General features: G+C 53.0%; 1 protein-coding gene across 1 annotated transcript in view; it reads right to left on the bottom strand.

Annotated features, from left to right (window-relative positions):
* Positions 1–1,291: 1,291 nt before the first annotated feature.
* Positions 1,292–13,961, bottom strand: part of fbxo28 (F-box protein 28) — a 51,435-nt gene continuing 38,765 nt past the window's right edge. The window contains exons 4-5 of the mRNA XM_067977165.1: positions 11,435–11,630; positions 1,292–10,641 (exon numbers count right to left, since the gene is read on the bottom strand). Of these exons, the coding sequence (XP_067833266.1) occupies positions 10,181–10,641; positions 11,435–11,630 (657 nt within the window). The 3' untranslated portion in view covers positions 1,292–10,180. The remainder of the gene's footprint in view (positions 10,642–11,434; positions 11,631–13,961) is intronic.

Below are 13,961 nucleotides of genomic sequence, written 5' to 3'. Positions count from 1 at the left end.
CCCCCTAGAGGAGACAGTGCTTATGATCATTGGGCGGGCCATCGCTGCAGCCATCACAACATGCCACGCTCGAGATCCCGATGAAGGGGGTCTCTGCATATCTGATGCTCCCTCTCCTTTTCCACATCTCCCTCATCCTATAACCTTTTCTGACTCATGTGCTGCACATGCTGTCAGCACACAGGTCTGAATTGCTCCTCTCCCCACTCCACAACTCAACGTGTTTCCCTTTGTCATTGCAGGTACCCAAGAACACGTGGCAGCACCGTCCAAGGAGGAAGAGGACACTGAAGCCACACCGTCACTCAATCTGACACTTGCTTCCACCAGCTCGGAGAGTGACACTGCGCGTCCTTTAGAGGTTAGGTTAGAGGAGGGAGCTGCATGTGGTGGGACACCGAGCACAAGTGCGCAGGAGCTGGGGCGGGGGGAATGGATACCACAGATGCCAGCATGCCAGAGGGCGTGGTCGCTCACTAGTTCTGCTGCAGAGGACTCAGATGAGGACTTCGATGGGCCAGGCTACAGAAGACGGCTGATGGGCATACACCACCAAATGCTTGGGGCACTGGAAAGCCTGCCAGAAAGCCTGGGCACAATGAGAAGGGGCATGGAGGAGTCCAGTTCCAACTTGGCGCAGGGCTTTGCGCAGAGCTTGGAGCCCATCCTTTCCAACATGGAATGGGTGGTCACCTCCATCAGCGCACCTGTGGAACCCACCATGATGCAGCGTCTGATAACTGATGTCACAGCTTCCATTGCAGCACAAACATCTGCCGTCCAAGGTCTGACTGCTGCATTTGGAGCTCAGACTGCTGCCTTGGAAGCTCAGACTGCTGCTATCGTGGGTCTGGGGACCACTGTGGAACGGGGCTTCCAGGGCGTCACAGCACTCCAGCAATCCGTTCTCCAGCTGATCACCAGGATTGCTGAGGTGCCGACACGGGAGAGTGGCAGTGGCGCCACGGCAGTCGGACCTGCTGTCCTCTCTCAGGGCGACAGCCTTCCTGCTCCCACCCCTGCCACTCTGCCAGCGCCCCTGTTGTTGCCTGTCGGCCAGCCAGGCCAGACTGCTGCAGTCCATTCTGCAATGGTGCAGTCTGAAGCCAGACCCTCCCGACCCAGAGCTGCTCGAGGTCGTCCTCCAAGGCCATCTGCACACTCCTCCATTGAAGGCCAGCAGCCTCCCACCAGCCATGCTCCAACCACAGGGGAAGCAGCTCATAGGAGCACTAGGATAGGTAAAGGCACACGAACAAAAGTCACTAAGGGAATGCACAAGGGCGAATAATTCTGTTATGTTTGCATAATTTCATTTATTCAATGTTAAATGAGACTTTGATTTTGCATTTGGTTGTGGTTTTTATTTATGCAATGACTCGATTCGATGCATGTGGTCACACACCAGCTGCATGTTGAGGGAGTGGAAGCCCTTTCAGTTGATGAAGACAGCCGAGTTGATGTGCGGGGCACACAGGGCAATATGCATGTAGTCAATGGCACCCTGCACCATGGGGAAGCCAGCAACGTGGGCAAACCCCTGTGTTCGCTCTTTCTGCTTGTTTTTATGGAGAGGGAAGGTGATGAACCTGTTCCTCATCTGGTACAGTGCATCTGTGACCTCCCTTATGCATCAGTGCACTGCATACTGCGAGATGTTGTATGTGTCGCCAGCAGAGACCTGAAATGAGCCTGAGCCGTAGGAATTCAGCACCATGGTCACCTTCACAGCCACAGTCAATGCTGTCCTTGCCCTGCTCTGAGGCTGCAGTTGTGGCTGCACCAGTTGACAGATCTCGGTCACGGCTTCTTTGGTGAACCTCAGGCATCAGATGCAATCCTCCTCGGTCTTGTTGAGGTAAGAGAATTGGTCCCGATATGCCCTCATTGGGTAGCGCCAACTGCTCAGTGCCCTGTGCCTCCTCGCAGCTTGACCTACTATGTGTGGTCTCTCTGCATGCTCCCAGTTATGCTCAATGCCCAGCGGGTGCCCTAGCAGACTGCCCACGGTTGGCAGGAATGTTGTTCAACCATGGTTGTAACTTTCTGACCCGTAAGGCAGCACCTGCCAAAGCGATCGCAAAAGTAGTCTAGGAACTCTCAGTAAGAATAGAGAGCTTCAAAAAACACTTCCTACTCCTCCAGCAACCAGAAGCAATAATCCAGCAACTAACCTGCATGGCCCTTCAAATAGCGCTGGTGGGGGGGGCTCCTTCAGGCACTGTAAGACACGTTCAGATGGTCGGGGTTAAGACTGTGCGTTGCATTGAGTTGAGTGTTAAGGTCCAAAATGGTGTCTATCACTTTAAATCAGTGTTGCACACTGATTGCACGCATTTTCTCCCCACTTTACATGCTTCCAGTGTTTGGTATTTGCGCATGAGCTAACTCCTATACCAAGATGGCATCTGGCGCATCACAGGCTGGAAACGTGCGTACACATCCAAGACGCCATCTCGGATGTCAGAGAGGCCATGTAGCGCTGAATAAAAAGGCGCTACATGGCTCAATTTAGCGCCCATAGGTTTTAAGGAGCATCTTAAAAGGAGGCGAGGTAGAGAGGTTTAGGGAGGGATTTCCAGAGCTTCGGGCCTAGGCAGCTGAAGGCACTGCCACCAGTGGTGGAACGATGAAAATCAGGGATGGGCAAGAGGGCAGAATTGGAGCCCAGAAATCTCTGAGGGTTGTAGGACTGGAGGAGGTTACAGAGATAAGGAGGGGTGAGGCCATGGAGGGATTTGAAAAGAGGAGAATTTTAAAATTGAAGCATTGTCAGACTGGGATCCAATGTAGGTCAGCAAGCACAGGGGTGGATGGGTAAATGGGACTTAGTGCGAGTTAGGATAAGGACAGCAGTTTTGGATGAGCTCAAGTTTATGGAGAGTGAAAGATGGGAGGTGGGCCAGGAGAGCACTGGAATAGTCAAGTCTAGAGGTAACAAAAGGATTTCAGATGAGCTGAGACAGGTGATGTTACGTAGGTGGAATTAGGCGGTCTTGGTGATGGGGTGGAGATGGGGTCAGAAGCTCATCTCAGGGTCAAACAGAAGGCCAAGATTTCAAACAGTCTGGTTCAGCCTAAGAAAGTGGCCAGGGAGAGGGATGGAGTCGGTGGGCTAGGGAACAGAGTTTGTGACAGAAACCGAAGACAATGGCTTTGGTCTTCCCAATATTTAATTAGGAGGAAATTTCTGCTCATCCAGTACTGGATGTCAGACACGTGGTGTGATAAATCAGCGAATGGGGAGTTCGAGAGAGGTGGTGGTGAGGTAGAGCTGGGTGTCATTAGCGTAGATGTGGATCCCAATGTGTTTTTGGATGATGTCGCTGAGCGGCAGCTTGTTGATGTGAAATTTAAGGTGGGGCGGGGGCAAGGATAGATCCTTGGGGGACCCCAGAGGTAATGGTGTGGGAGCGGGAAGAGAAGCCATTGCAGGAGATTCTTTGGCTATGACTGATTAAATAAGGATGGAATAAGGCGAGGGCAGTCCCATCCAGTTGGACGACTGAGAAGCATTGGAATCATAAAAAAATTTATGGCACAGGAGGCCATTAGGCCCATTGTGTCCGCACCGACGGAAAATGAGCCTAATCCCACTTTCCGCTGGAGGAGGATGGTGTGGTCGACCGTATCAAAGGCTGCAGACGGATCGAGCAGGATGAGAAGGGATAGTTTACCACAGTCACTGTCACATAGGATGTCATTTGTGACTTTGATAAGGGCCATTTCAGTAATGTGGCAGGGGCGGAAACCTGATTGGAGGGATTCAAACATGGAGTTGCCAGAAAGATGGGCACAGATTTGGGAGAGGAAAGGGAGGTTGGAGATGGGGCGGTAGTTTATAAAGACTGAGAGGTCGAAGGTGGGCTTTTTGTCACTGTGTAACTCTTGTACAGTCGATGTAACTGTATCACTATCATACAGTCAGTATCATTCTCGTAGTCAATGTAACTGTCACTATCGTAGTGAGTATTGCTATTATACAATGTAACCGTGTCACTATTATACGGTGATACTGTACAATAACTGTCACTAGTGTAGTTGATGTACTTGTCACTATTGTACAGTCAGTATCACTCTCGTAGTCGGTGTCACTATAACTAATGTACAGTTGGTGTCACTATGTAACTTGTAGTCGGCATCATGAGTTAGTGACACCGACTGGACCAAACCTATTGCCCTTACCAGAGTAGACAGCCCGTGAACGAGACGGTGAGCAGTCCGGGGGTAAATGTAAATAAAGACGAGGAACTCCCGCCACCACTGAGAAATCAGTGGAGGTTTTTTTTAAAACAAATCATTTTTTTTCAACTCACAACAATCCATGAACGGTTAACCTTCGCTGCTTGTTACAACAGTCAGTTACAGTCTCAAAGTTAGAAACAGCCCTTCCTGGACAGCAAGTACTTTTAATCAGCGAAAGAAACATATTTCAAACAAATAGAAATGTGCTTTTTTGACCTTTTGTAAAGCGAGGTGTTTAACCCTTGGAGTACTCCACCACCCTTTCAAGCAGCTTTAAGGACACAAAGGCGCCGACACCAAGCCACAACCGGACAACCACCTCTGGTGCATTTGGCCACTCATTTTTGTTGAGATTTTTAAAAATCCCACGCTGAACATTTATTTTATTCTCTCCCTCGCCCCTCCCTTGAAGTTAAATCCATACTAGGGTTTAACAGGCACCGACAGCACTCAGGTACTGAAATGGTCATTCCTTTCTGCGTGAGTTCTGGCAGATCAATCGACTGTGGAGGGCATCACAGGCGAGCCCAACACTGTCTTCCAGTAAGAGGTCGCTGGATCGCATTCAGGAAACATACGACTGGCCGACTTTCCCTTACTGGCCAAAGGCACTGGGGCCCGCTGTAGCAGCCCTGGCCGCCACTGCTCCAGACCGAGTTATTCTACTCATGGAGCCCTCCCACCTGTTAGACACCTGCAACAGGGTGGGGCTGGAAACCCTGCTCCTCAGCCATCTGGTAGGTGGGTTTGTATGGGGGAGGGGGTGATGTATCTGTAATCAAGGTCGTGCTACACCAAGGCACAACACAATAAGGAGTCAGCACGCAAATGAAACAGGCAGGATTGGGACTTGCCCGGCCCAGGACCCACATTATGTCAAGAGTTTCTACAGCAGAGACCCCTCCGAACCAGGTATCAGGCCAGCACCGAATGGGACATTAAGGCTTTTATTCTCTCCAGTAGATTTGGTTCCGTTCAGTGATGCATTCTCCCCCCAGTAACCAGGTCGCCATTGGTGCACTGGAGGTTTCAGAGGGCCCTTGAACATCATGGCGAGACTCTGCAGAGTTTGATGGGAGCTGTGCAAACTCAGCATGCCTCGAAAACACAAGCTGTTGATGGGGCAATCTGTGAATATCAGATCAAAGGCACACACACAGAGCACCAAGGTCAGTGGCAACTTGGTTCAAATTAACATATTGAGAATATGGTCCCCTTTTGGTAAAGATTGAGGGATAGGAGCTCACACAGGGCCCAAGTCATTTAAATCTGGTTCAAACTGAAAGCTCCATCAGTGTACAAGTGGGACTGGAGACTGGTCACGGTGACACAATGATCAAAGGGAGGATTCGGAGACTGGTTAACACCAAGTGATTTTTGAAGATTGAGACTGGCACTCCCAACACAGGCATCAACGCCAACCACTCTAAGGGGCTTTAAAGTTTATCGTTTTTTTTCCTGAAGGGAATCAACTTCTTGTTGGTGTGTTAATGCATCGTGTGGGGCAGCACACGGCCAGTTCACTGCCAGCTTCAATTAGGCTGCATAGGCCCATGAGGCAAACCCCACCAGATTTCCAGTAACCTCCACTGGAGAATGCATGTGTGGACATCGGGTGAAGAGGGGCAGGGAACGGGCTCTGTGGGCGAATAGTCCATCGACGCGCACATGGGCGTTTGTACTCCACACCCTCGAGGATAGGAGACAAGGAATGAAAGTTAAGCGAAAGAATCCAGACGGAAGCGGTGAGATTGGACGCGACTCGCAGTATGTGGGAGTGGGACACGCATGGAGCAAAGAGCGGGATTGTGGCAACTTTATCAGAGGAACAGAGCACAGCTCAAACCTGCGACATCACCTCCCCTCGAGCTGAGTGATATCACCTCCCCTTGAGCTGAGCGACATCACTGCCCCTCGAGCCGAGTGATATCACCTCCCCTTGAGCTGAGCGACATCACCGCCCCTCGAGCCGAGTGATATCACCTCCCCTTGAGCTGAGCGACATCACCGCCCCTCGAGCCGAGTGATATCATCTCCCCTTGAGCTGAGCGACATCACCGCCCCTCGAGCCGAGTGATATCACCTCCCCTTGAGCTGAGCGACATCACCGCCCCTCGAGCCGAGTGATATCACCTCCCCTTGAGCTGAGCGACATCACTGCCCCTCGAGCCGAGTGATATCATCTCCCCTTGAGCTGAGCGACATCACTGCCCCTCGAGCCGAGTGATATCATCTCCCCTTGAGCTGAGTGACATCACTGCCCCTCGAGCCGAGTGACATCACTGCGAGCAACATCACCGCCCCTCGAGCCGAGTGATATCATCTCCCCTTGAGCTGAGTGACATCACTGCCCCTCGAGCCGAGTGATATCACCGCCCCTCGAGCCGAGTGACATCACTGCCCCTCGAGCCGAGTGACATCACTGCGAGCAACATCACCGCCCCTCGAGCCGAGTGACATCACTGCGAGCAACATCACCGCCCCTCGAGCCGAGTGATATCATCTCCCTTTGAGCTGAGCGACATCACTGCCCCTCGAGCCGAGTGATATCACCGCCCCTCGAGCCGAGTGACATCACTGCCCCTCGAGCCGAGTGACATCACTGCGAGCAACATCACCGCCCCTCGAGCCGAGTGACATCACTGCGAGCAACATCACCGCCCCTCGAGCCGAGTGACATCATCTCCCCTCGAGCTGAGTGACATCACCGCAAGCGACATCACCGTCCCTCAAACCAAGTGACATCACTGCGAGCGACATCACCGCCCCTTGAGCCGAGTGACATCACGACGAGTGATATCACCTCTCCTTGCCCCTCGAGCCGAGTGATATCACCTCCCCTCGAGCCTCCAGGCAATGTTTTAGGCAACTGTGAGGTAAATTCAGTTCTTGAGGTATGGGATTATTCCTGGTCATGCACTCAACCTGGCACTGACACCACAAACAAGGGAAGGCTGTGACCGGAACTGGGGGCGGGGGGGGGGGGGGGAAAGAGTACACAAGGAGAAAGCATGGCACCTGGCACAAACCTGGTCATCCCGTCCACGGAGCGGGATTTCTGATTTACTGTCACCTTAAACTCCCGCCACAACCAATTAATAAGCCAGGATTGGTAGAACACCCCCCGACACAGACCATGCCTCCGAGAATTAAGATCTTCTGGTAAAATGGGTACAAAACTGGCTGGTCAAGCCCACGGTCCGACTGGACAGCACGGGTGGAGAATTGGCCAATGCAGAGATTCACACTGTCCTTTCTCTCCGTAACCCTTTCGAGCTCCTTGCCTGCGGTTTCATTTATAGTTTGCCTTTGGAATGAAACCAGAATGGTTTTCCTCTTGTTCCAATCTTCCTCCAGTACTCAAAAGGTTAAGCCAGAGGAATTCTGGACTCAAAAGCTTTAATGATCCCAACTCTCTGTACAACCCGGCCCACCATTATCATCGCCCCCCCACAACCCATTCCTATGTGGTTTGGACACTGGACATGTAGAGGTGGGGAGTTAAGTATATCCCCTGGGAATAGGACAGATACTGGACCATCAAATATAACCTTACCATGGCCCAAAGTGTCCACATTCAAAGCCAGACTCTCCTCCGCCCCTGAACGCTCTAACTCTGGCCAGGGGTATAAGTCCCACGGGCACCAACCTACCTCGTTCAAGATGCCAGCAGGCTATTTGACAACGGGGAACATCACAGCTGAGCCTGATCCGGTCCCCACTTGGTGTCTACACTGGTATTTACAGTGGAGGTCAGTGAACTACACAGGAGCGGGAAACACCCAACACCTCTGGAGTGGAGGGGACAACAGGTGCAGGTAGTAAGGCCCTGCCCGAGACCAGCCAACTCAACATAGACAGATCTTCAATAAGAAACCGCCACAACAGGACAACCTGAAGTTTGTCCCTCTGTCAAAAGGCTTCTCCAAAACAGATTCAGGCGAATTCTCCAGCACCGAGTGTTGGTCCGACCTAATGGATTACAGCTCTTTGTAGCTCTCTGTGTAGGGCGTCCCCGCCCAGGGAAGTTTAACCCAGAGTCACCCTGTACTGGGGAAAGGGGCAGAATTTAACCCAGAGTCACCCAGTACTGGGGGAAAAGGGCAGAGTTTAACCCAGAGTCACCCAGTATTGGAGGAAAGGGGCAGAGTTTAACCCAGAGTCACCCAGTATTGGAGGAAAGGGGCAGAGTTTAACCCAGAGTCACCCAGTACTGGGGAAAGGGGAAGAGTTTAACCCAGAGTCACCCAGTACTGGGGGAAAGGGGCAGAGTTTAACCCAGAGTCACCCAGTACTGGGGAAAGGGGCAGAGTTTAACCCACTCACCCAGTACTGGGGAAAGGGGAAGAGTTTAACCCAGAGTCACCCAGTACTGGGGGAAAGGGGCAGAGTTTAACCCAGAGTCACCCAGTACTGGGGGAAAGGGGCAGAGTTTAACCCAGAGTCACCCAGTACTGGGGGAAAGGGGTAGAGTTTAACCCAGAGTCACCCAGTACTGGGGAAAGGGGCAGAGTTTAACCCACTCACCCAGTACTGGGGGAAAGGGGTAGAGTTTAACCCAGAGTCACCCAGTACTGGGGAAAGGGGCAGAGTTTAACCCAGAGTCACCCAGTACTGGGGAATGGGGCAGAGTTTAACCCAGAGTCACCCAGTACTGGGGAATGGGGCAGAGTTTAACCCACTCACCCAGTACTGGGGGAAAGGGGCAGAGTTCAACCCAGAGTCACCCAGTACTGGGGAAAGGGGCAGAGTTTAACCCAGAGTCACCCAGTACTGGGGAAAGGGGCAGAGTTTAACCCAGAGTCAACCAGTACTGGGGAAAAGGGGCAGAGTTTAACCCAGAGTCACCCAGTACAGGGGAAAGGGGCAGAGTTTAACCCAGAGTCACCCAGTACTGGGGAAAGGGGCAGAGTTTAACCCAGAGTCACCCAGTACTGGGGAAAAGGGGCAGAGTTTAACCCAGAGTCACCCAGTACTGGGGAAAGGGGCAGAGTTTAACCCAGAGTCACCCAGTACTGGGGAAAGGGGCAGAGTTTAACCCAGAGTCACCCAGTACTGGGGAAAGGGGCAGAGTTTAACCCAGAGTCACCCAGTACTGGGGAAAGGGGTAGAGTTTAACCCAGAGTCACCCAGTACTGGGGGAAAGGGGCAGAGTTTAACCCAGAGTCACCCAGTACTGGGGAATGGGGCAGAGTTTAACCCAGAGTCACCCAGTACCGGGGAAAAGGGGCAGAGTTTAACCCAGAGTCACCCAGTATTGGAGGAAAGGGGCAGAGTTTAACCCACTCACCCAGTACTGGGGGAAAGGGCAGAGTTTAACCCAGAGTCACCCAGTACTGGAGAAAGGGGCAGAGTTTAACCCACAGTTACCCAGTACTGGGGGAAAGGGGCAGAGTTTAACCCAGAGTCACCCAGTACTGGGGAATGGGACAGAGTTTAACCCAGAGTCACCCAGTACTGGGGAAAGGGGCAGAGTTTAACCCAGAGTCACCCAGTACTGGGGGAAGGGGCAGAGTTTAACCCAGAGTCACCCAGTACTGGGGAATGGGGCACAGTTTAACCCAGAGTCACCCAGTACTGGGGGAAAGGGGCAGAGTTTAACCCACAGTCACCCAGTACTGGGGAAAGGGGCACAGTTTAACCCACAGTCACCCAGTACTGGGGGAAAGGGGCACAGTTTAACCCAGAGTCACCACCTGCTCTACAGTCTGTTCCCACAGGATGCTTTCTCTCTCTCTCGCTCGCTGTCTCCCCCCCTCCCCATTCCCGCAAACCCGGACCAATCTTCCGACTGGGACCTGTTCCGACCACCACACCCTGCCTGTTCTCCTGACCTGTGTCGCCCCACACCGTACATAGCGTGTAACGTGGTGCAGCGCACACACAGAGATAAGAGAGACACGAGAACAATAAACCTTCCTCTGCCACCACCAGCTCACTTGCGGCTCCGAAGGCGCTTGGCGCGGGTGGGTGAGTCCGAGGCAGTGCCCTCGGGCGACGCCTTCTTCCGTTTATTCTGCCCACTGGTGGCTTGCCCCCCTCCCTCACCGGTCCCCGTCTCGATGACACGCTCCAGCAGCTCCTGTAGGTCCTTGATCTTCTGTTCGTTCTGCTGGTGCTTGAGGGTGTGCTCGCCCAGTTTGCGGTCCAGCTCGGCCAGCCGGGCGTTCTGCTCGCCAATGATCTGGTTCTGCTCCAGGATCTTCTGGTCCTGGTCTTGCAGCTGCTTGAGCTGCTCCTGGAACTTGCTGCGGAAGTCCGACAGCTCCCGGCGCGTGGCTGTCAGGTTCAGCCCCTGTGCCTTCACCTGCTGCTGGACTTTGGAGAGCTCCTGCCGGGCGGGGTTCTGCTTTGAGAAGAGCTGCACAGCAGTCAGAGTAGTGGATGGTCCAGCAACTGCACCAAGAAAACAGGACAAAACACTGTAAGAAAACCCACTCCACACCCCCGATTGACTTGTTCCACCACCCCCCCAACTCCAATCAAAAGCTCCGTGTCCTTGCTGGTCCTTTGCCTGAGTGCCCATTCTCTGTACGCAGGAGCCCATTTCGGTGACCGGCTATCAGCCTTGGTTTCCCAAAGTTGTCGGGGGACGGGTCACTGATTGACAGCGGGAACCCTGCCTGAATTTCTCCATGGACCACAAGAACTCTTTTAACCCCCCCACCCCCGAGCCAACGGGTACCTCACTTCATGAGGCGGGCACACAGAGCCCGACGAGGCAGGCGGGCACACAGAGCCCAACGAGGCAGCCTCAGGCCCTGATCTGTTCTGACCGTCTGCATTGTTGGGCCTCGGCCTCTACAAATGGCTGACAGCAGATACCAAGCAGTGACCAGGTTCAACGTGCTCTGCCCAATGTGAGTTGAGTTGGGAGGGGCTGGCTGGAGGGTTGGGGGGGATTTTGAAATTGGTGCTGGGCCTGTCTGAGGTCAGGGGATAGGCAGAGATGGAGCATCTTTCACCCCACGTCTACTGCACTGAGTACGTGAGCACGTGTGGGGGGTGGGTGTGCATGTATGTATGTATGTATGTAAGCGTGTGCGGTGTAACGCTCCACGTCAGCCACGTACTCCTTCCCTCCCTACCCACCCTGGTGGAGCAGGGTCCCTTCATATTCACCCAGGCAGATCACAGGATCTGTGGGGATTACTGAAGGTCGGGATTGTCAGCGTTATGGGGGAAGTACCTGGTGGGACTCCGAGCAGTCGGCCTGACACATCCGAACCGCTCAGCTTCTTCTTCAGGATGGGGACGATCTTCTCGTCAAAGTATTCCATGGCCATGGATGAGATGTCCCGCAGCTCCTGCAGAACCTCGTGGGCCCTCTGAGGGGACCGGGTGGAGTTTACATACCTCAGCACCCGGTAAATCTCATCAATCACCTGCACAACAGACAAGTGGGTAACAGCATGTCAGCAGCACACAGCAAGAGACCAGGCAACCGAGAGAGACCCGGACACCTCCACACTGTCCCATCAAACACTCCCAGGACAGGTACAGCACGGGTTAGATACAGAGTAAAGCTCCCTCCACACTGTCCCATCAAACACTCCCAGGGCAGGTACAGCACGGGTTAGATACAGAGTAAAGCTCCCTCTACACTGTCGAATCAAACACTCTCAGGGCAGGTACAGTACGGGTTAGATACAGAGTAAAGCTCCCTCTACACTGTCCCATCAAACACTCCCAGGACAGGTACAGCACGGGTTAGATACAGAGTAAAGCTCCCTCTACACTGTCCCAGCAAACACTCCCAGGACAGGTACAGCACGGGTTAGATACAGAGTAAAGCTCCCTCTACACTGTCCCATCAAACACTCCCAGGGCAGGTACAGCACGGGTTAGATACAGAGTAAAGCTCCCTCGACACTGTCCCATCAAACACTCCCAGGGCAGGTACAGCACGGGTTAGAGACAGAGTAAAGCTCCCTCTACACTGTCCCATCAAACACTCCCAGGGCAGGTACAGCACGGGTTAGATACAGAGTAAAGCTCCCTCTACACTGTCCCATCAAACACTCCCAGGGCAGGTACAGCACGGGTTAGATACAGAGTAAAGGTCCCTCCACACTGTCTCTTCAAACACTCTCAGGGCAGGTACAGCACGGGTTAGATACAGAGTAAAGCTCCCTCTACACTGTCCCATCAAACACTCCCAGGGCAGGTACAGCACGGGTTAGATACAGAGTAAAGCTCCCTCTACACTGTCCCATCAAACACTCCCAGGGCAGGTACAGCACGGGTTAGATACAGAGTAAAGCTCCCTCTACACTGTCCCATCAAACACTCCCGGGGCAGGTACAGCATGGGTTAGATACAGAGTAAAGCTCCCTCTACACTGTCCCATCAAACACTCCCAGGGCAGGTACAGCACGGGTTAGATACAGAGTAAAGCTCCCTCTACACTGTCCCATCAAACACTCCCAGGGCAGGTACAGCACGGGTTAGATACAGAGTAAAGCTCCCTCTACACTGTCCCATCAAACACTCCCAGGGCAGATACAGTACGGGTCAGATACAGAGTAAAGCTCCCTCTACATCGTCCCATCAAACACTCAAAGGGCAGGTACAGTACGGGTCAGATACAGAGTAAAGCTCCCTCTACACTGTCCCATCAAACACTCCCAGGGCAGGTACAGCACGGGTTAGATACAGAGTAAGGCTCCCTCTACACTGTCCCATCAAACACTCCCAGGGCAGGTACAGCATGGGTTAGATACAGAGTAAAGCTCCCTCAACACTGTCCCATCAAACACTCCCAGGGCAGGTACAGACCAGGTTAGATAAAGAGTAAAGCTCCCTCTACACTGTCCCATCAAACACTCCCAGGGCAGGTACAGACCAGGTTAGATACAGAGTAAAGCTCCCTCTACACTGTCCCATCAAACACTCCCAGGGCAGGTACAGCAGGGGTTAGATACAGAGTAAAGCTCCCTCCACACTGTCTCATCAAACACTCCCAGGGCAGGTACAGCACGGGTTAGATACAGAGTAAAGCTCCCTCTACACTGTCCCATCAAACACTCCCTGGGCAGGTACAGCACGGGTTAGATACAGAGTAAAGCTCCCTCCACACTGTCCCATCAAACACTCCCAGGGCAGGTACAGCATGGGTGAGATACAGAGTAAAGCTCACTCAACACTGTCCCATCAAACACTCCCAGGGCAGGGACACCATGGGTTAGATACAGAGTAAAGCTCCCTCTACACGGTCCATCAAACACTCCCAGGGCAGGTACAGCATGGGTTAGATACAGAGTAAAGCTCCCTCTACACTGTCACATCAAACACTCCCAGGGCAGGTACAACACGGGTTAGATGCAGAGTAAAGCTCCCTCTACACTGTCTCATCAAACACTCCCAGGGCAGGTACAACACGGGTTAGATGCAGAGTAAAGCTCCCTCTACACTGTCCCATCAAACACTCCCAGGGCAGGTACAGCACGGGTTAGATACAGAGTAAAGCTCCCTCTACACTGTCCCATCAAACACTCCCAGGGCAGGTACAGCACGGGTTAGAGACAGAGTAAAGCTCCCTCTACACTGTACCATCAAACACTCCCAGGGCAGGTACAGCACGGGTTAGATACAGAGTAAAGCTCCCTCTACACTTTCCCATCAAACACTCCCAGGGCAGGTACAGCACGGGTTAGATACAGAGTAAAGCTCCCTCTACACTGTCCCATCAAACACTCCCAGGGCAGGTACAGCAC

The sequence above is a fragment of the Heptranchias perlo genome, unplaced genomic scaffold, assembly GCF_035084215.1.
Source record: "Heptranchias perlo isolate sHepPer1 unplaced genomic scaffold, sHepPer1.hap1 HAP1_SCAFFOLD_131, whole genome shotgun sequence".
Taxonomy (NCBI): domain Eukaryota; kingdom Metazoa; phylum Chordata; class Chondrichthyes; order Hexanchiformes; family Hexanchidae; genus Heptranchias; species Heptranchias perlo.
The sequence above is the reverse complement of the archived record's forward strand: the minus strand, read 5'-3'. Positions and strand labels throughout refer to the sequence as shown.